Source organism: Zonotrichia albicollis, chromosome 5 (genome assembly GCF_047830755.1).
Source record: "Zonotrichia albicollis isolate bZonAlb1 chromosome 5, bZonAlb1.hap1, whole genome shotgun sequence".
Lineage (NCBI taxonomy): Eukaryota > Metazoa > Chordata > Aves > Passeriformes > Passerellidae > Zonotrichia > Zonotrichia albicollis.
Window position 1 is genome coordinate 64,091,676 of NC_133823.1, and position 21,826 is coordinate 64,113,501.

General features: G+C 45.5%; 2 protein-coding genes across 3 annotated transcripts; one reads left to right on the forward strand and one right to left on the reverse strand.

The window, feature by feature from the left end:
- The first annotated feature begins 5 nt into the window (after positions 1 to 5).
- On the forward strand, positions 6 to 20,478 carry GTF2E2 (general transcription factor IIE subunit 2). The gene is made up of 8 exons (XM_005496581.4): positions 6 to 71; positions 632 to 798; positions 10,038 to 10,129; positions 10,502 to 10,609; positions 11,158 to 11,340; positions 11,790 to 11,883; positions 18,864 to 18,979; positions 19,628 to 20,478. The coding sequence occupies exons 2-8, from the start codon at positions 636 to 638 to the stop codon at positions 19,745 to 19,747; spliced, it is 876 nt and encodes a 291-aa protein (XP_005496638.1). The 5' UTR covers positions 6 to 71; positions 632 to 635; the 3' UTR covers positions 19,748 to 20,478.
- Positions 631 to 8,544, reverse strand: SMIM18 (small integral membrane protein 18). Of its 2 annotated transcripts, none has more exons than XM_005496579.4 (2): positions 8,388 to 8,544; positions 631 to 5,379 (listed from the first exon to the last, which is right to left on the reverse strand). In XM_005496579.4, exons 1-2 carry the CDS (start codon positions 8,524 to 8,526, stop codon positions 5,033 to 5,035), a joined length of 486 nt encoding a protein of 161 aa, XP_005496636.2. In that variant the 5' UTR covers positions 8,527 to 8,544; the 3' UTR covers positions 631 to 5,032. The 2 variants fall into 2 exon arrangements, with proteins under 2 accessions (XP_005496636.2, XP_005496637.1); XM_005496580.3 differs by having other exon boundaries at positions 8,384 to 8,483.
- Positions 20,479 to 21,826: the final 1,348 nt, after the last annotated feature.

Here is a 21,826-nt window from a genome sequence, read left to right on the forward strand (position 1 = left end):
GGGGCGTGGCGTGCGGGGCGCGCGAGGGCTGCCGGGAGCGGCATGGCTCGCTAGGCGGCGGCGGCGCGCGGGTGAGCGGGCGGGGGCCGCCCTGAGGGGACGGGGCAGCCCCAGCGGGACCGGCACCGGGACGGGAGCGGAGAGGGGGACGGGGGAGCGGCCGCCCCTCTCTGTGCGCGGGGGTAGGGGCAGCGAGGCGCCGGCATCCCCCGGCCGGGGGTTTCCGCCCGCCGCGCTGCCACTTTGTTCCGTCCTGCCGTGAGGTGCCTCGTTAAGCTGGTGCGGGGCTCTCCTATCCCTGTTCGGCATTGCCGTTCACATTCCTTGAGGTTCCGGTAGTGCTCTGACACCTCGAATGTGTTGTTGAAGTCCGTGTTGGGGAAAAGGAGGAGCACCCGAGGAAATTGCTCCCCAGGGATGTGGTCACGGCCCCGATCCTGCCGCAGCTCACGGGGCCTTCGGACAGCCCCGCCAGGCCCGGGAGGGGCGCTTGGCTTGTCCTGTGTGGGGCTGGGGGTCGGACTCAGTGCTGGGACCCCATCGAGCTCAGCACATTCCGTGATAAACAGCAGCTTCTGCTCCTAAACACCTCGGTGAGGCTGACACCCTTCTCGCCTTTTCCCCGTGGCAGAATCATGGACCCCAGCTTGCTGCGGGAGCGGGAGCTGTTCAAAAAGCGAGCCCTCTCCACGCCCGCCGTAGAGAAACGCCCAGCGCTCTCCTCCGACTCCTCTGCTTCCAAGAAGAAGAAGGCCAAGGTAGAGCAAGGGGGCTCCTCCAGCTCAAAACAAACCACAGGTGGGTGGAAGTCACCTGTCCAGCAGCTGCTTGGTGTTTCCTGCTGTTTACCTTTAAGCCGTGGTTTATTAATGTGAATAATGCTGTATCTGTGAGTTTTGCTGGTGGCTGTTGTCAGTTTCTCTTCAATTACCACTTTTGCTAAGAAAATCACTTGCACGGTGTGAAAAACCCATTCCCTACTGTGCATGTGTGTTAAGCCTCATCCCGTGGCTCGTTTGCTGTTACTCTGTTGGAGGAATCTGTGCTGCCAAAATGATTGATGTGAGACCGTGCTTTGGATGTGCTTTTGGAAACGGTGAGTTTCAGTGCTTGCTGGACAGGCAGTGCCATTCATTTTCTCTGTGTTTGCCATATTGGGTAGGGCCTGGCTCAACCTGGTCTAATGGAAAGTGTTCCCTTGGCAGGAGGCTGGAATGGGATGATCTTTAGGCTCCCTTCCTTCCCAGCCTGTTCCGTGATTATTTCTGCAAAAGAGTACCTAAAACATTTAGATAACTCGAAGTTGGAGGGTGTTCATACCTGAGATGGATTTTTCCAGGTGTATCTTGTTTGGGGATTTTGTTTTAGGGATTTTGCCAGGTGTTTCTTGTTTGGCTTGCATGTTGTAATTAGCAGTTGTCTCGTTTCACCTGGGAGCTAAGCTTTGCTCGTGAGCACCAGGCATTCCAGGGTTTTCTGCCTGTTTTACTGGGGAGTTGTGGCATTTCCCTGAGGAGGTGGCGGCACTGATAATGAGTCTCCTAGTATCAAATAAACAGTTAATAAAGCAGGACCAAAAATAGTGGGAGTGTGTGGAAAGTGCAGCACCGGGGAGAGGATTTGCTCCCAAAGCAGTGGCAGTACTCAAGTGCACTTTAAAGGTCAGATCAAATGCCAGGATCTGAGTTTGCACAACAAAATACCCTGTTGTGCAAACTCAGTCCATGCTCATATTTTGAATAATACCCACGTGGCTCTCTCATAAACTCCAGGAGAAACAATAGAGCTAAAATCAACAGAGAAAAATATCAGGGAGTTTGGGGGGAGGGAAGCATCTTCTGTCCCAGGGGAAGAGTTGGGAATTTGGGTATGTGTCTGCAGCTTCTCAGGCACCAAATCAAGTATCAGCCAGACATTCTAAAATAAATCAAGGGAGGCCAGGTTTCCATCCATCCCTTTTTCACACTCTCCAAATAAAACAAAATTCTGCGTGGAATGTCCTAGGCTGCGTCACTGGGGTGAGCAAGGTTTGCTGGGAAGAAGGGATGAGGAGTCAGGAAGAGGGCAGAGGGTACAAATGTGAGCCTGATCTGGAGGATTTGAGCAGATAAAGAAGGTTTCATTTTGTTTCTGTGGTTTCTGTGGGCTGAGGGTTTCTTTAAGTGCTGTTGTGGCTGTCAGACAATTCACTTACACAAACAGGGACCTGAGGTGGCTCTGAGGAGATAAAGTTCATCTTTTATGCTGCTGGCTGCGTTCCAGGCAGTAGCAGAGAGGTTCCAGGCTTTCTACGATATTTTTATGCTGCAGAGTCAAAATCCTCTGCCTCAAAACCCACTTTTTATTTCACTTGCCAGATTGGCAGATGCCTGTCAGGATATGTGGGTGTCAGAGACAGGAGGTGGAGTAACAACCTGGTGTTGGGAAATCCCTGTCCCACTGCCCTAAAGAGACAAAAATAGGGTGGTCAGTCCTAGTTTTGTTGTGCAGTGGCCACAGAGGTGATGAAGGGAGTCACCTTTATCACCTCATTATTTATGTGCTGGCACTGATAGTCCCTGGGTGTGTAGTGCCTCCCTGGCTCTGTGGTTCTGTGGCTCAGAGAGCCTGCCCTTGATACTTTTTGGGGAAGGAGAGGTTTGGAGACCATGCTGATCTTCAAGAGACTGTCCAGCTAAATCTGGCCTGTCTGTGAAGTCTGGCTCTAAGCTTCCCACTGCTCCTACAGTGATTGTTATGCAGACATTACTGTTTTTGTTTCAACAAGTTGTTTGAAAAAATTCAAAGCTAGTTTGCTCAGTTTAGAACAGGAACTGGAAAATAAATGGAATTGATCAAATCTGTTTGTTTCATTTTATTAATCAATAGTAAATTGTGGCTGTGGTCTTTGTCTTAAGACCTTTGTCTCAGTGGTCTCTGCTGACAGTTGTCAAGAGCCAGAAACTTCAGGGGCTGTTTTGTGGGAAAGAATCATCCTGAGTCTTCTCTGGTACTGTGCAAGGGGCCACCTTTGCCTTCTGCTGCTTGTGCCCACCCCCATTCCCCTTTGCAGACCTGTGAAATAAAAAGCTGGGATGGGTCCCAGCATATGTCACTCCATGTGCTTCTCAGGAAGGCATTGCCAGAGCAGCAGAGGCTGGCGTGCTGCACACACTGCCCTCTTGTGTGCAGCTTGATGGGCACTTTGTGGGAATGCTGCAAGTGTCCTGAGCCTTTCCTTTTAGGAGAGAGCCAGGATTTAATTCAGTGCATCCTGATGCCTACTCTGGCCTCTTGAGCAGGGCTTCCCAGTCTGATGCTGTCACACAGCAGAAGGTGGTGTGTCATCCTTATCTCCACTGGCATTATCTCCATCATCCATCTCAGTGTGAGTCCTAAATGATCTTGTGCTCAGGGCAGTGGCTTCCATCAGTTGTGCTTTTGATTTTGAGCTTGAAGAAGTGTGTCTGTGGGGATTTGTGACTGCAGGAGGGAGTTTGCTTCTCCAGGTGAATCACTGGACTAGCTGTGCTAGTTCATCCTGCCCTGGATGTTTTGTGACTCCATCTCCCCAGTGGAGAGTGTCAATTAACAAGTGTTTCACTGTGTTCAGATCTTCTGGAGCTTAGTCATGCTCAGCCTGAGAGGGGGATTTGATATATGTAAAAAAAAAGATCATTATAGGTACTGGTCAAGGTTTTTCAGATTTGGATGGGCTGTGAGGTCTCTTGTGGTTGTGGCCATTTAGGTGGGTTTTGTTTCCTCCCTGCCAGGGATGTTTTCTGGGGTTAAGTAACTTGTCCCACATGTGGCTTTGCTCTGGGACATTTCTGTGGGGGTTCAGGAGGGTGAAGGACTTGCCAGGAGTTACTGTTGGCTACACTGTTGGACATTTTTATTACAGTTGTCATTTGTAACTGCAAAACTTGAATGGTTTTAAAAACCACTGACCCAGCACAGCTACAGGGGGCAGTGAGCCAGAGGTGTGAGAGTTCTGTGGCCAGGACATGAACAAGGGGTGAGTGTGAGCTCTGGGATGTGTCAGCAAGCAGATGGAGTCAAGTGAGATTCTCTTGTGCAAAGTGCTGAAAGCTGCACCTGGGCTGGGTGCCATCCCCCTCTTCAGTGTGGGAGGTCTGTGGCCCATCTCCCTGTGCTCTTGGCAAGAACTCCACCAGTTCCAGTTTGGCTTTGAAAGTTTGGGATAGGGGTGATAGATCCGGCGTGTCCCACTCCCTGTAGTGTTGTGGTTGCCACAGAAGCAGCGGCCTTGAGGCAGAGAATTGTCCCTGTTCATTTCCAGCAGTATTTTTGGATGGGGTCAGATATTCTGAAGGTAGTGGGTTATGCAGGTGTCAACACCCAGAAATTGTTGGCCAGACTGGGGAGAACAGCTCCCTGGAACTGGAGAAGGGTCAAACTACCCTTAGGAGAACTACAAGAGACCATTTTAGGGATACATTTCTTGTTGGCTTAGTCTTCCTCCCACCACCCTCTCTTCTAGAAGCAAAAAACCCTTAATAAAAAGCACTGCCAAAGGCTAGAATGCACCCAGTCCTTTCCTGCCTGAAGGGTCTCTTGCCCTCCAACCCTCCTCTCCCAACTTTTTTCTTACCCCTTGTCTGTCTGTCCTGTCCCTGTGTGGTTGACTCGGTAGGACAACACTGCTGTCTTTGCACGGAATGTGATCAGACTGTTGGACATTTTATAAATGTTTTCTTCAGTTAAGCAACAGTTTTATGCATGTTAGGCAGCATTTGTTCGGTCAGGTAGACAAAATTCTATGCTAGTCAGTCAATATAAACAGCAACAGTTCATCTAAAAACAACAATTTTTCCCTCCCATAACACTGCAGTAGATTGTCTTTCTGCTGAGCACTTGGAAAACCTTTGCCAATTATTCCAGCTCACATCCAGAGATAAAATTGCCACTGTGGGTATTTAAATCCAAAAGAAAAAAAGCACACAACTTGCTCGTTTGTAAGCTACAGGAGGCTTCATTCCAGGTGTCAAATGTCAAACCAAGTTCTCCAAGTGCAGGTGCTCAGTGCTTCCTACACCACCTCTGTGTCTCGCTTCCTGAAGCTGTTCAGCATTGCTCTGACAGGATTGGGCTCGTTCTCTAGGTCCTTCACAGTTTTGTTTTTCACACAGCAGCAGCAGTCCAGCAATTCATACAGGAAAGCCAGCACCACCAGAGAAACTACAGTGAAGATGAATATGATCAGGATGACAAAGCAGGCAGTGTTCCAGTTGTCATGGAAAGGGTAAATTTTTTGCACTTGGAAGCCCAGATACTGGGAGATGGATGTAGTAGTTTCATTCCAGTGGGTGCTGTTGAGGGTTGCCATCCTTGAGGAGCTGCTTGGCTTGGGTATGCTCACTGGCACAGATTTGGGAGCTGAAACACAAAAACAAAGCTGTTGAGAACTGTCAATCAAGGAAACACTGTGATATTTATCACAAATTGGAGCTACTTAGACTAAGTGCTCAAAGTTTCTACTAACATGGATTGTTGCATGCTTGTATTTGCTCACCAAAATATCAAACTCCACGTGTGTAAGTTTGTGATAGACCTGGAACATTTATTTTGGCAGTGTCTGGTTCGTGCAGGCATGATATGGTGTAAGTGATTCAGGAATGAGAGAGCTTTGCTTCTTTATTTCAATTATATGCACAAACAGCTTACAAACTAGATTTTCAAGGTGTGCAATGGTTTCAACCATCTGTGCATCGTCAGTCTTGTGGTGTGAAAGGCCTTATTATTTTGGAATTGCCTGTCAGCACAGACTTGTTCACCTGCAAAACTCTCTGGACTTTAGGAGGGCAGATTTCCTGACCTCTTCATTCCCCTGCTCTTCCCCTGCTGAGTAGTTTGAGCTGGAGAAATTTGGCTGCCCAGATGGCACTGGAAGCGTTTGGAAATCTTGTTTGTGGTGCTGTAGTCACTGGGGTGGATAACAAGGAAAACCCAGCCCTTCCTGAGGAGTTCTTCCTCCTTATTTTCAACTCTGCCTAAGCCTGGGTTGGCACCCAGCAGAGGAAGAGGCTGCTCTGTGGTGTGGGGGAGATGAAGCAAGAAGCTGACTCCAGCAAATCTGCCTTTGCTCAACAGTCTAATGCAATAAAAATTGTCCAAGGAGCTACAGTAACTTCTGGTTATCTGCTGTGGCTGTAGGATGTCATAATAACCTTTGAATCCCTCAGGCAGTTTAAAACTGGGTGTGGGAGGAGGAGATCAAGTCAGATCTCCATATTTCTATGAGGAAACAGCAAGGAGGCTTTAGGTGGAACATGGTGGTGATGGTGTCTACTAAAGCAGTCTGAGTACCTGTCCTTATTTCTGTGAAATTATTAAAGAAAAGGACATGGTGAAAACCCAGGATCATGCTGCCAAACCACCCTGTGATCTATGTCTTATTTTTATTGTTCTAATATTCTACATTTTGTTCTTTATCCTTTTATCTTCAGTGGATTTAAATTGAAACAAAAGAGCTTTGTTGTTGGGAAGGTCCCTGGCATTAATGTTTCACACAGACATTTACTGGAGCAGTTGCAGTAACTTAAATCTGTAGCTGGGTATGCAAATTAGTAATTGAATATACAGTATATAACTGAGATGAATGGGATTAATTAAATTATTGGGTTTTTTTTTTTTTTTTTTTCCTAAACAGAAGTTTACAGAGCAAATCCTAGCTAAAAATAGTCCTGGCTTGAGTCAGGTCCTGGCTTGGTTTGGTCATGGTGTGAGAAGGAAACTCAGCCAACCTGTTATGGGGCTAAAACTCATGAGGGTTTTTGAAGGGTGGCTTGAAGACTTATTTCAAAATAATCCATGAGACAAAGAGAGATGGGGGAGCTGAATAAAAGGATTTGGAGTCCCCTTTGAGGAGTAATTAAAATAAGCAGGATTTAATTGTGTGTTTTAAGTGGCAAAAGGATACCTTTGGGAAAGAAAAGAGTTTTGTTTTGAACTTGGTAAACAGATTTCTAGGACTGAGGGTTTTGTTGGAGTCTGTTACATGTAAGTTTGCTTGCTCTGTAAACACCAGGCACAAAACCAGACTGTTTCTGTGAAGCAAAATTTAATAAGTTTTGGTGGGATTTTTTCATTTATATTGCTCTAAGTGATCAAGATCTGTGGCCCCTGGAGGGATTGGTCAGATTTGCACTGTTCAGCCAGGACAGCTCTCTGCCACGGGAGTAGCTCTGTTCCCAAGAGGAGAGGAGCATCTTGAGCACGGCCTGGCCAGAAAACAGTGCAGCAGCCATTCCATTCCCTCTCCACAGTCATTCCCTCCCCTCTCCACATCCACCATAGGGCAGCAGTTTGCACAGGGGAGAGATGTTTGTCTTTATGCCAGGAGATGGAATTTAATGCTCCTTGAGGAGGAGGATGATGATGATCTCTCCACGGGCGAGGCAGATATAGATCAGCTACTCTTTGCTGTAATTATTGAAATACTAGGCTGAAGTAGCTGTTGCTGACTGTTCAGAATTAAAACAGCACTAATGAGGTTAGTGTCCTTGAAAGCTGTCGAAAATGGGCTGGTTTCCTGCAGTTGTACTTATTTTGTAATGGCACAGGTCAGATTCGTATCAGCCAGTCTGATTTACAATCAAGTCAGCAGTTGTACATATCCAAAATGCAATGAGTTAAATATTTAATGCACTAGGTTTTAATTTAAAAGCATTAGCATCTTTGGGCACTGCAGAGGAGCAGCTTTATTTGAAATCATGGAGCAGAGGGAAATGACTGGCAGAAAATCCTTTTAATGCAGCTCTGAGGAAGCCCTGTTTAAGAAGGCACTGAGCATTTACAAATCTCAGGTGCATTCTAACCCGGCTCTTTGCCCTGTGTCTATGGCTGCTCCAGTGTTTCCAAAGGTAACAGCAGGCACAGGGATTTTCTCCCTGCCTGTTTCTAGAACAGGTTTCTCCTCCACACACACACAGATCTCTTTTAGGCAGCCTAATTTACGGAATACCCCCTGGGAGGTAACACTGCTCACATTTCAGCTGGAGCTGCCTTTGTTTTAAGGAAAACCCTTTCGCTGTCATTTCTGTGCAAACACATAGAATCAATCACCAGGAGCGTGAGGCTGCAGGAAACCACCCACCTCCCCTGCAAGCACGAAATCCATTTTGTTTACTGAATCTTGGCTGGTTGTGTTAGCTCTGCTGTAAGATGGAGTGGTCATCAATTTTCCATTAGTGCACAGATGGTGAAAGTGCTCGTCTGATCGTGCAAGACAAGCTCCTCCACATTCAGCGGGATAAACCCTGCTCAGCCTAGAGAAAAATCATTCTGATTCCAAGAAGCTTTTACAGGTTCTCAGCTTACAGACATATTTTCTTTCAGTAATCAAGATAAACCTGAGAGAATGTTATAAAATGATACACACCTACCTCTTGTGTGAAAGGATGCTGAGAGAGCGCTGTTCTGGTCCCTTTTTTTAGTGCAGCCTATGGCACAGCTAAGATGGAGCTTTCCTTCCATTGGCCAGAGCACGATGCTGCTGACAACTTCCTTTGTGCTCATTTGCATCGAGCCCTCAACCCCAGGAGTAAATCATTCAGAAATGTGACTTACTGTCTGCAATGAGAAGCAAATGCCTCCCTGTTCTTGCTTTTTGGGGTGGGATGAGCTCGTTAGCAGAGGTTGGCCACGATCCCGCTGTGCTTTGTGCTCGGATCAGCCATCAAACCATGACGTTTGAAGTGTTAATATCTGCAGATTTCCAGCCTCACCGTGGGGTTAGATTCTCTTGTCATCGACTGCAAGCAGGCAGATTAAACCAGATTATCTTCCTGATTCAATTCAAATCTGACAGAACAAAAACATGATAAGTTGTTTGTTGTACCTCTGAATTTATTTTGGTCACTTCAGACCTCTCATTGCATCTATGATTTTTCTATTTATTTCTAAAATGTCCTACATAACATTAATTTTTAATCTTTAAAGGGAACCTTGTAGGGGAAAATCTCTATGGGCTACATCTTCAGGGAGAGCTGGCTTTTGATTTTCCTTCTTTTAATTTAGTAACCAGAATAAAATATTCCTCTGTAGCTACAGTGGTATTTCTATGTTAATTTTAGAATTGTTGTGCTGTATAAAGCCTTTAAGACTTTGATGTCATGTAACAGATTCACAATTCTGTTCTTTTCTCTTGCTATACTGATTTTTCCACAGAAACAATAGGAGCTCCATATCTCTGAGATATCTGTTGTCCTGTCAGATGTGCTTAGAAATCACCAGAGGATTAAACAATCCCCGTGGTGACAAAGAGATGGTGTTCTTTTTCTGAAGTAGCTGAAATTCCAGAAAACTGTTGCCATTAGGTTTGAGCAATGTTGTGCTGGTAATGAGCCTGTGGCTTGTGATAGTGGTTTGTGGATATTTGTGTTTAATGTGCTGTGCTAAGAGCTGACGGTTATTAAATGGTCATTAACAACCTTGCAAGAACTTTTGAAACAAAGTGATAGCAAACCTCATGATAAAGACAGCCAGAGCTGACAACAGAGGGGGTTCTGAGTTGTTGTTCCAGTGGTGCAACACACCAGGTTGAATTGGTTTGCATTTGTATGGCTCTGATTAATAAATTCTCCACTAGAATCACTTGAAACAGTTTTGTTTTGTTTTTTAAATCACAGCCTTCCTTCACCTGCTGTGTAACCACCGAGTGCCTTTGGGGAAGAAGGGAAGCTTTGTGCCCCCATCTCAGCAGCAGGAAGGTATTGGTGGAGCAAAAGCAGTGCATTATTTCAGCGTGGATTCATGTAGTGTAAATGATTATGGGATGTTAAGCCACCAAATTAAACATGTTCTCTTGTGCCAGGAACTCTGCAATCACTTGCTGCTTTCTTAACTTTTTATTTGTGGAGTTGTGCCCAGAAATGCTCCAGAGCTGTGTCCTCTGAGTCCCTGGGTCTGGATCAAGATGTGTGCAAGGACTCACCTGGGGGTGGCTGCTTCTGCCACTCCTGTTTGTGATGGAGCTCAGAGCCAACAGGAAGCTATCAAAGCACCCTCTAATTGTTTGTTTTCTTTCTTTGTAGATCACAGCAATGGATCATTTAACTTGAAAGCCCTTTCGGGAGGCTCTGGCTACAAGTTTGGAGTCCTTGCTAAAATAGTGAATTATATGAAGGTATGGTGTTTTGGTGTAAAATAATACTGGTTTTAAATAATTTAATTGTTTCTTGTCCTGTGGCTAGAAAATGGTGAATGTTTCAACCCCTGAAATTCTTTTACTGCAAGAGTGAGAATTTCAAGAAACTGCTTGTTAAATTCAAAGTGCTGTTAGTAAATGAAATTGTTAGCATATTGTTCCATAACTGAAATCCTGATTATCCCAGGTCACTCTGCAACCAAAATAATGGGGTTTATTTGCAGAAATTTCAAGATGCTGTCAGGTTTTGGGATTCATAGGTTAGTGATCAAAATAAAGTGTAATTTTTGGTGATTGAGTTGCTGAATAAAGTGAGTACAGAGCTGTAAGAGATGCTGTTTGCTTTTGCAGACCCGGCACCAGCGTGGTGACACACATCCATTAACCCTGGAGGAGATACTGGATGAAACACAGCATTTAGATATTGGACTCAAGCAGAAACAATGGTTAATGAGTGAGGTAAAGAAAACACATGTTCAGATTTTCATTAAAGGATTCTGATAAAGCTGAATTACACACATTTGTTAAATCATTAATATGTAATCCCTTCTTCAAGAAACTACTAAGTCAGACTGTAACATTCCTTGCTGACAATACTGATATTCTGGGGAGCAGAAACCTCTGCTCTGGCAGTGTTGGTTGTGAGGGAAGCTTGACTTTGCTGAAGTCTTCCAAAAAGTAGCTCCAGGCTTCTTCCATAATGAACCAGAATATCAGAATGGAATGGAAGAGCCCCTCCCAAGAAGCATATATAAAGTTATCACTGAGCCACTGCCAGATGAAGAAAGGTAAACAAATACCCTGCAGCACCAAAGTTGGGTCCCTTCTCTCTTAGAGGTGCTGTGTGTCTTGGTGAATTATAGGATCCAAGGATTTAAAATCTGTTTCAACTCAAAGCTCCAGCCTGGCAGCTGTAACGTGTGGTTCATGTGCTCAAAAGCACACCAGGAAAAAAGTAGTAAGTGTCTGCACTGTTTCAAGGCTTGAAATTTCTGCCCCTGTTACAGGCTCTAGTCAACAACCCAAAAATAGAAGTTGTGGATGGGAAGTATGCCTTCAAACCCAAGTACAACTTGAAAGACAAAAAGGCCTTGCTCAGGCTCTTGGACAAGCACGACCAGCGAGGCCTGGGAGGAATCCTTCTGGAAGACATTGAGGAAGGGCTGCCCAATGCACAGAAAGCCATAAAGGTGAGCAACACGTGGCTGCAGTTCAGCTTTCACTTCTCACAGGGAAGAGAGACACTGACAGAGCTTTCTCATGAGCTGTTGCTGTTCTTTTGATAACTCAAGTGGCATTTCAGCAGATCTGATATTGTGGCATTTTCTGTATTTCATCCTTTACGTTCAGATTTGCCCTGATGTCTCAGCACAGCTCTCAGAGCTCTTTCTCACAAAAGACTCCTGATCTCCCATGTTCCAACTGCAGGCATTTAGTTCTGCTTTCACACCTTGACCTCAGTCCTCTGAGTCTCTTTTTTGATTTATTAGTGTACTCATGTGTTTCATGGCCAGTTACTTTGCAGCTTCTCCAGTTTGTTGTTGCTTTTATTAGCCCAAGGTCTGGCTCTGTTGGGGTTGGAGACCTTCAGCTTGGAAAAGAAGTGATTTTTAGTTGTTGTTTTGTATTTGTTTTTGAGGCTTTAGGGGACCAGATCATCTTCGTTAATCGCCCTGATAAGAAGAAAATTCTTTTCTACAATGACAAGAGCTGTCACTTTGCTGTGGATGAAGGTAGGTGTTGTTTTACATGGGTCTCCATGACAGTTGATCTGAATTCACCTTAGGGACATCTGTGTATAAGCAGCCTTCAGGTAGAGCAGTCTTTTAGGGTGATAATGAAATATTAGGTGTGTCCAGATGTGAGGGGCGTGTTGATATTAACATGAGGCTAATGAGACCAGCAAGTGAGTCCAGCGGTAATATCCTCTTCTTTATGATGGCTGCATTGGAACATGGCACCAGGAATCCACCAGTTGTCTTCAAGAGTAGTGGTACAGAAGAGACTAAAAACCACCTCACTGTGACTGAAATGGAATCTAGCATTTTGCTGTTTAAGGGGAAGCCAAAAAAAATCCCTAAAGAATGATTTGGGGGTGCAAGATTTTTGTTGTTTTTTTTTTCCTGGTTATGAACCATGTGCCTTTTACTGGTGACTGCAGCAAGAAGCCATAAATGGAACAGAAAGAGGAAGCATGGAGGGATGAGATGTGAGCAAAATTCTTGAGAGGAGGGTGGTTACAGCTGGGAGGAGAGCACAGACAACGAAAGATGTGTGGGGGCAGTGCTGCTGCCCAGGCCTGGAGTGGATTTGGGGCTCCACAATTTCGGTGTGTTTGCTGTGTCACAAATGGTGCTAGAATCCTCTGGTGCCATTTTATGCACAGAAATCAATTACAGAAATCAGAATGTGTTCCAGTAAGGACATAAATGTCAGCATGAGGTGTCTGTAAATGCAGAAAGGGGAAGGCAGTCTGTGTCAGAAGATCTTATTTTGAATGACTCGGTGACACTGAACGCTTTCTTTTTTTCATGTATTGTTCTTGTAACATGACACATAAAGCCATTGCGTCACTCAGCGTCACATTATGTATGGTAAAAAAATGAGTTTTGATACAATTTGAGCTGCTCTATTTCCAGGACCACAGGAGGATGCATAAAGATCTTTCTTTCTTTGCCTACCTCAAGGGGAATCTTTATTTCCAATAGAATTTAGCAACTAAAGATGTGTATTGTTAACTATTTGTTATGTACTGAGAGTACACACTTGTAATCTCAGTAATGATAGCTTTGTTTCACAATGGTGATTAAGCAGAGGTGGCATCTACAGCATTTAATAATACTGAAAAATATCTCAAAAGGTTGAAGTGAATTTCTTTTTAAACTATGATTTCTGTCATTTCTTGGTAGGGGCAATGCAACTATATGCAAAATGCCGAATGGATTCACTGGGAAATTTCTGATTTCAAATGTTTAGGAGTTTACCATGAACCCTGTCCTTCTGTTGAGATAGTGCCTCTTCAGTCCATCGGCCCATAGTTTTTGGGGGCCTGAACATGGCCAAAGCATTTAGAAATCAGTGCTCTTGCAGTAACTTTTGAGACAGAGCTTTTAAGTTTTAGCCACTGGTTGTATCACAGTCGTGTTGCTAAATGAATGTTTTTTCTTGTGCAATTTTTTCCAGATAGCAGGAACCCAACCATAATAAAAGAGTGATCAGAGGGAAGTCTCTACCGTGTTGCTATTAGCTTGTAATAACTCCAGGATTAGCTGTCAAGTTTCATAACAGGGCCCATTTTGGCCCATGTAGACAGAGGCATCAGGCAGCCAGGATAAATCCCGGGCTCCTCTTACACAAAACAGAGGGAGCTGTTGCTCCCAGAGGGAGGAAGAGGTTAAAAAAACTCCTTAAAACGCCTGGCCTCCTGCTGAAGGAAGGCATTTAAGCTGCAGTGTGTGTCCTGAAGGGATCCTTAGAGCAGTGTTTGTAGTTCAAGGTGGCTCTGCTTCCTTTTATCCGCAGGTGGCAGCAGCTCCCCATCCCAGCCAGAAGTGATGTTTTGTTGTTGCTCTGTTCTTGCTGGTTTTGGTTTTCCTTTTGATGCTTTGTTCTGGGAGGGGGCAAGAATATTTTCTCTTTTGTGAATATTGTGATCCACCTGAGTACGCCACAGTGCTGGAAACATCCCTGAGTATGTTTGCTCACTCACTGCAGCTGGAGCAGGTCCTTTTTTGAGCCCTGTTATCCTGTGACGAAGGAAAGCCACCCTTCCTGAGCAGCTTTGCTTTAGGATTCTTTCCAGAGCAGCAGAAGGGTGTCTCTTAGGGAGTCTCTGGCAGAATTGTCTGTGCACAGGACGAGTTATGACATGTCTCTGCCTTAGCAATGCTACTGCAGCTCATTATCTCTGGCAACGTTCAAATGAAGTTTTTAAAAAGGCTGCAAAATAAGCCTTGAAGTGTTGGCAGACTCTTTGATCTAGCAGCCGGTGACAGTTCAAAATATGTTTCTAGTTTAATGTTTATCCTCAGAAATAAGGGCTCTGTGCTCCTCAGTGCTGCTGTATGACATCCCAGCTCTGAACATGTTGGCTGAGGGTGATAGCCTTGAAAAGTGGGGTCCTCTCCCACTGCTGCCTGAGCCAGGGCAATTTGTGGAGCTCTCTGCCTGGAGCAGTGGGAGGACCTCCTTTCTGGCAGTGCCTGCCTCTGCCCTTGATGGCTGAACAAGCTTTTCTTTCTCCCCCTGTGAAAATAAATCCCAATGTATCGCAGCAACGGAGCGCTGCCTATATATCGAGATCTCAAGGGTACTGGAGGGGGTTTGAGCAGCAAGGAAGGGCTTTTGTTCTTCCTTTTATGTGATTAGCCGAGGAAGGTTCAGGTTGCATGTGTTCCTTCTGGACTTCCTGGCTAATTAATCTGCTGTCAGTGGTGTGGAGCTGAAAGTGTTTATAAAAGCAGGGCCAGATTTCAGGTGCTTCAGCCAAGTCGAGGCTGCCTGTTCTTTGCATGTGAACAAGGCTTTCACCCCGTGCTGAATGCTGAAAGGCCACTTGGATTGCCTGACTGCTAGAGATGGTATCTTCCCCAGCTGAATGCACTACAGGAAGTATTTTTTTGCTGAAAAATTCAGATACTTAATTATTTTTAAATTCTTCCTGCACTTTTGAAGGGCTTTTTACGGAATGGCTAAAGCTTCTTAAATTGAACACTGTAAAATCTGCATGGGATCAGTGCTGATTTACAGCTGTGGTGGTCCAGGGACAGCACAGATTTAGCACCAAGCACCTTTTCCTTCTGGTATAAATCCAGTGCTGCGTTCCCTGGGACTGCTAGGACTGATGTTTCTTCCCTTCTACACTGTTATTGTCTGGTTTTGTCCTTTGCTGAGCTTTTGGCTTGGCTCACTGAGGATTTTTAAGCTGTTTTTAATCTCTGGCAGATTTTATTAGCTGTGTGATGTATCAGTTTATCTCCACAACCATCTCAACCTTTCTGCAAGAGCAGGTGAGGCAGTCAGAAGTGCTGGATAAGCCTCTCCAAAGTCACCAGGCAGTCATTTACCCATGACTTCATTCCCCAAATGTAAGCATTTACAGAAAGGAAGTGGGTTAGAGTATAATCACTCAGGGAATGTCAGTGCAAATTGTTTTCATCTATGAGGCACCTCGTGATGCTGTAAAATCAAGGTAACTGTGCATCCTTACCCCTTGGGTGTTTCAGAGAGAGGTGGTGTCTGCAAAATCTTTGTTATGCTGCCCTCAGCTTAGCTCTGTGTTGTTTCCTGCTGGTCAGAGCTCATTGTTTTGAGTTTTGACTTCATGTTGCTAGAGATGTCAGCAAACATCTAAACTGGCTTTTCACCAGCTCCTGGTCTCATTTCCTCCTCTCAGTACTCAGAAGACCAGAATTTAGCTCTCTGGAGGAGCAAGGAGGCAGCTTGAGTGAGTAGTGTTGATTCTGTCCAGTTTCTGAGTTAACATCTTTCCGTGATCAGATTGCCAGATATTGTGTATAGGATTTGTTCATGACACTTGCCTCAGTACTGGGATCACAGCTTTGTCTCTCTTCTCAGGAGGATCTGCACTGGAATCGGAACAGAAAGCTCTGTGAAAAATGCAAATCTCAGTGAGGATTCAAAGCACCTGCATGGCTTTGACCAGAAACTCCTGGGAGATTTCTCCCTGGGGATTTTTTCTGGGCTCTGCCTTGTCAAAGCAGCCTAAGCCCTGCAGAGATTGTCAGCGTGCCTGAGTGTGGCCTGCCCTGCTGTCTTTTTATCCTCCTGCAACCATTTTACCTTCATTCTGGCTGATGGATGAAAGGTTTTAGTAGCTCTGAGAGAAGAGTCTCACCTTTTGTGTGCTGTGATGGTGTCAGGATCACCCAGCAGTGAGCAGGGCACGGAACAGGCAAATTGAATGTGCTGTGTCATCATAATGGCTGCAGGCACCACAGGAATGCATACATCCCAACCTGTTCTCCATGGCTGGCTGCAGCAGGCCAGCATGTGGGGAGCCTCCTGCTCCAGCCATCCCCTCACACCAGCACTGAGCTCCTTGTGCCCTGTGAAAGAAAAACCTTGTGAAAAATGGATCTGGTACATTGAAGTCTGCCCTAGGAGCTGCCTTCTGCTGCTGTTGTCTGCTCTTCAGACACACAGCAAAGGCCAGGGTGACAGCACTAGGGATTCTTGTCAAGGAAACCAGGCAGAATCTTTCCCTGTGTCAGCTTAAGGGTGTATTTTCTGAGGTGCAGAAGTACCACAGCTACAAATGCAGATGGTTGTTTCTTGAGAGCTGCAGTTATTGCCAGCTTTTCCCACAGGTTCTCATATTTCAGAGAGGATGTCACAATAATTCAGAGAGTGTATTCCCAAGGTCTGAACTTTCCCTGGCTGATAGGGGCATGGTCCTTGGAGGCTTAAAAGGCTGACAGGTAATGTGTAAATGGTTCAGTGCCAGCCATCCAGTTGCTCTTTTCCTTCAGACCTTGCACTTAGCCCAGTGTCTGGTGTTACACCAAGTCAGTTTTGTGATGAGGTGATGGATGGATGGATCTCCCTTTCCTTCTAGGTGACATACCAAGTGCAGACAACTTGTATGCACTGAAGGGTGGCAGCTCCCCGTGCTTCTCCACCTTTATCCTGTGCTTTTTGTTCCAATAGGGAGTGTTTCCATGTTGTTGTGACTCCCTCTTTCCTGGGCAGTGGACTGTTTTAAAGCCCTACATGGAGCTCCAGAATGAGTAGAAGTTTCTTTTGCAATTACTGCAATCAAAGCAGTAGTGCTGAAAGCAGCTTGATTTACGGAGGAGTTTTTAAATGGAGTTGCAGAATATGATATGGTGACTCTGGTGGGGCCAATTAGTGGATTAAATTGTCTGTATGTAAAGTCCATTCTGGCCCTGCACTTTTGGATCTTGGTGCCTGTTCCATTTGTATTTCTTGGCCGAGTTTAGAAGGTGGATGTGATGCTGGAGTGATGTTATAACCGTGGCACTACAAGAAATGCAGACCACTGTAGTTAGATATTAACTGTGATCTGCACTTCTGTGCATGCTGATCCCTGAAGAGCTGACCATTTATTTTCTAGTGTTTAATTTTTCACTTCTGTTCCCCAGAAGAATGTAGACCAGTTTGACCTTAAGCACCTTTCCTCAGCTTCCTTTTTTTTTTGCACCAGGGTGTATTTATCCATATATCCTGAACTCTAATGAGGAGACACATTTGTTTGCAGCAGGATATTATGAATAAGAGGACAAACCTTCTCCACCTGCTGCAGCTGGATGGGGGTGCGGGATGATCTCTGATAGCAGGCACAGGCAGCTATGCTGAAAGCCTGGAAAGCCCCTCAGAATGGATGAGCAGATGGAGGATGTCTTCACTGCAGTGTCAGTCTCTGCATTAAGGGATGTGCACGCTGATCCCAGGGTGCTGGATAGCCTCTGTAAGAAGCAGGCTGTGAGCTATCTCCGTGTAACCAAACGTGGTGTTTTGACAGGTTTTGGTTCTCTTCAAAACCACTGCATTACCCAAAACAAACACTGTCATTCTTCAGTGGTGAAATTCCTTTCTTTTGTTTCCTGAAAAGCTGGGGCAGTCTCTTACTGTTGGCAGCAAACACCTGAGACTCGAGGCATGTATTTGCATAGAAAAACAAGGTGCTTTAGGCAGGGAATTGTTCCAAGGGCAGGAACCGGGTTGGTTTTGTACACTCCCATTTGGTTGCAGTCTGCCCAGAGCCAGGATACCAGTGGCAAGTGGGCCCTGGAGCATCTCATCCCCTGCTGCACAGGACACATCCTTAAGCATGCAGAGGTTGTGGTTGTTTGACAACTGTATACTAAATTTATCTGGAAATAAAAGGAAAAATTTAGTCTTGCCTTGCTATGTGTGCCTCGTGTTTTATTTATAGTTTGTTAGCCAGACCTGCTGACAGGATGTATCTTAACTCCCTGCATGGGGAATGAAGGGAGGTAGGATCGTACCAGCCGCTGCCTGGAGAAGGCATTCCAGAGGCTCTGTGAAACTTTACGTGAGGCAGAAAGTGTGCAGGCAGATGGCAGCTGCTCTAATTAAGACTTACTGTCTCTGTCTGTTTTCCTGCTGCTGTGGTTTTTAAGGTGTCTCTCTTCTTTTTAACACCAGAGGAATTTTAGTACTCTGTTATCTGTAGAGCACGGTGTGGATCGTATTGCAGTGATAAACGGGCTCAGAGCCGCTGAAGTCGATGTCTCGAACCCTCAGTAAATTAGGGGATGGGATGAGGAGTCTCCCAAGTCAGTGGCAACTGAGGATGTGTAAATGAAGTTGCCATTTCTGGTTAGTGATTGCCCTTCATCGGGATCTGTGAAACTCATTCACAGCCTACAGTTCTGGAGATCTCAGGCAAAAAGAGACTCCGTAGCAAATGAACACGGAAAGCACAGGTTGCCTCCGGGTGCTCCTGATGCTCAAGTGCAGTTTAGCTTGAGGGTGTTTTGTTGTTGTTTTGTTGATTGGAGTTTCATCTTTTCGGGTTTTGGGTGTTTTTGGCTGTGCATCAGCATTTGGAGAGGGTGAAGGCTGTGCTGAGTGAGTGCCTGCTGGTGGTGACAGACTGACGTGCCAGAATGTTGGAGTGTTTGAAATCAAGTCTCTCCCCTTCCCTTCCTGTGGTCTTTGCCCAGGGTTTACTCACTGGGATATAAAACTGAGTTTGTCGTTTCAGAATTCCAGAAGCTGTGGAGGAGCATTCCTGTGGATTCTATGGATGAGGAGAAGATAGAAGAGTATCTGAAACGACAGGGTATTTCTTCCATGCAAGAAACCGGACCAAAGAGAATAGTAAGATATACAAATTATAGATCTTCTAGGAAATCCCTCCCTTTCTGATCCCTCAGTGTTAATTCCAAAATGTGTTGGCGAGCCTATGTACAGCTTTGTGGAGCTTGGGGGAGTGTGGCCAGTGTTAAAAACTGGAAAAACCAAGTGCTGCAGCCAGCAGTCAGTGATTTTTATGACTTGTTAGAGCTGGTGTAATCCAAGCAGCATCAAAGGAGGGCAAACTCCAGGAATCCCCGTGAGCTCCACAGTGGAAGATTCTGCTTGAAGCTCTACAATGCATCAAGAGTAGTAGTGTTTTGGGAGGAAGGTGGGGGGGAGGGGGTGTTGCCTTTTCTGCTGAAGAGATTTGAAGTCCTGATGGGAGTGTGGACGGAGCTGTGGGACATGTACCTGCTTCTGTAGCTGCACTTAAGAATGCCAACTTAACTACTATGCCTGGGATACCATGGCTCTGCTCTGTCCCCAGGCTCATCTCCCTGCCTGCATTGGAATTGGATGCTGTTGCTTCTCCAGGAGCCAGCACTTCCCTTCCCTGCCCACCCCTCCTTCTGGCAGAGCTCATCTTTCTCAGCAGTGGTGACCAGCACGGTGTCACACGTCAGGCCAGATGTCACAGATCTTCTGAGTGCTGTTTGTTTTTTCTTGCAGGCTCCCATTCAGAGGAGGAAGAAACCTGCTTCTCAGAAGAAACGCCGGTTTAAGACTCACAACGACCACTTGGTTGGAGTATTAAAAGATTACTCTGATGTGGTTCCTGGCAAGCAGTGAGCACTTGAATTCTGGAGCAAATGCGCGTTTCTAGATGGGCTTTCTGCTGCTGGGGCTCGGTGTCTGCTCACACAAGGACTGACTGTATATAATAATGTGATGTGTTTCCCCCACCCCAGCAAGTGCCAGAGGTGAAACAGGTCAGTTTAAGAGCAAGTATGAGCTACTAAATTTAGAGGTTAATTTAATTAGCTAATGAGAAACGTGTCTTTGAGTAAGAGGTTCTCACTAGTTGCCTGTTGGCATAAATGGTGCTCAGCATGTAATGCAGGAATTCCTGCTCAGTGCTTAACTCTGCTTTTACATTGCTTAGTGGGTATTTACCTGGAATTACTTACAAGGGGCTTTCTAGTGGGATTGAATACAGCATTTGTTTTACCTGTTTCAGGAAAACCTTTTCCTAAATCACTGCAGGCAAAGTTTCTTTCACAGTCAAATACACCCACGGTTTGTATGCTTCTTCCTTTCCACGGGACTGAGCTTTACTGAAAGGTGGTGATATCTGAGACTCAAACTCAGAAAACCCCGCTCCCAAAATCCCAGCAGGCTGTGGGATGGGATGCAGCCAGAGCTTCCTAATGGTAATTAGGAATTGCCCTCGGCAATGTCTCCTCACTGTTGTGGGTACAAGTGTGTTGCACCTTCTTGCTCTGTGCACAGGAGGGAAATAAAACGACGATGTAATACTGAAGTGTTTTTTCTTTTAAGTAATAAATTTGCAATGCAGGTTTCCAGTGTTGCTTCCTTAAAGAATGAGAACATCGGCAACTTTTGTGCTTGTTGCGTTTTCCTTTTCATGGAGGTAAAGGAATCTTTGCTGTATTTTTATCCTCTCAGTGACTTAACTGTACTAGGCTAACACTGTCATCTCTTTAATGATGGCTGGGGAGAGGGGAGGAACCACCTTAAATGCAAGCTGCCTGTCAATGCCTGGTGTTGTATGCAGCACAGCCTTACATGGACTGCGGCCAAACCGTGTCCTCTCCATAACTTATTGTTGTGTTCCAAAGCAGAGCTGGTCAATGCTGATCCTGTTTGCACGGCCCTGCAGGAGAGGAGCTGTTCCTGTGTTCTTCCAGGGTTAGGATCAGAGATAAAAGAGGTGCCTGCAGCTCCCCACCGAGGGCACATCACTGCTGCCTGAGCTCAGGCTGCTGTCTTGCTCGGAGCAGAGGCCGTCGGATGCGGCCATGTGAGCAGATGAAGAATGAGGCTTTGTTGCTGTGGCACTGAACAAGTTCTGTCAGCTTGGGGAAATGTGCTTCTGTAAGTGCAGCGTTTATCCTCCTGGTTTGAAAGGCTGCTCTTCTGAGAAACAGGCAGTGCTCCCAGCCTTGCACATGTCAGCCCTGGTTAAGGAGCTGGCAAATGCTGTTAGGAGGTTTCTTCTATTATTTTTATATATATATATTTCATGCTTTTTAAATATATATATATAAAAGTGTGCTGCTCCAGATGGCTTTGAACCTCTTTTCTTTCCTATATCTTCCTGGTCAGCACTAACAATTCCTTTTGGCGCTTTTTAGTTTTGCATTACAGCTCTGCTTTGAGTACCTGCAGCACACTTGCAAAACTGTTCACCTCTCTTCTACCATCTTGACTCAAGGTAAAAAAGATTCCCTTCCATCTGCTGCATTTTTGAGCAGTGTTTTTTTTTGGTGATGGTGTTTGGACAACAGCAGAGCTCTGAGTTGCTTTTCCTACTTTTGGGGAGTCTCATAGAGTAACTTCCCATTTATCTTACATAACACTGCCCTTTCTCTGTGAACCAAAGCTGGCTGCAAGGTAGGCTACCTGCTTTGTTTCTCTGCTCAAGTGATTAGGATAATAGAGTCTGAGTATAAAGAAAATGCCTCCAGCTACTTTGAAAGATTAAAAATATGTTAGGTCAAAAAAGCAGGAGAGCAGGAAAGGGAAAGTGACTGTGAGCTCTGTGTGCTGCACTGGCCTTGTCAAGCTCCAGTGTTCAAAGGAACAAAAGAGTCCAGGTGGTGTCCAGTTGGAAAGACTGAATTAGATGCCTTGCCTCACTGGTGGATGCCTTCTCCTCTGCAATAGTAGCAGAAAGGGCATAAATAA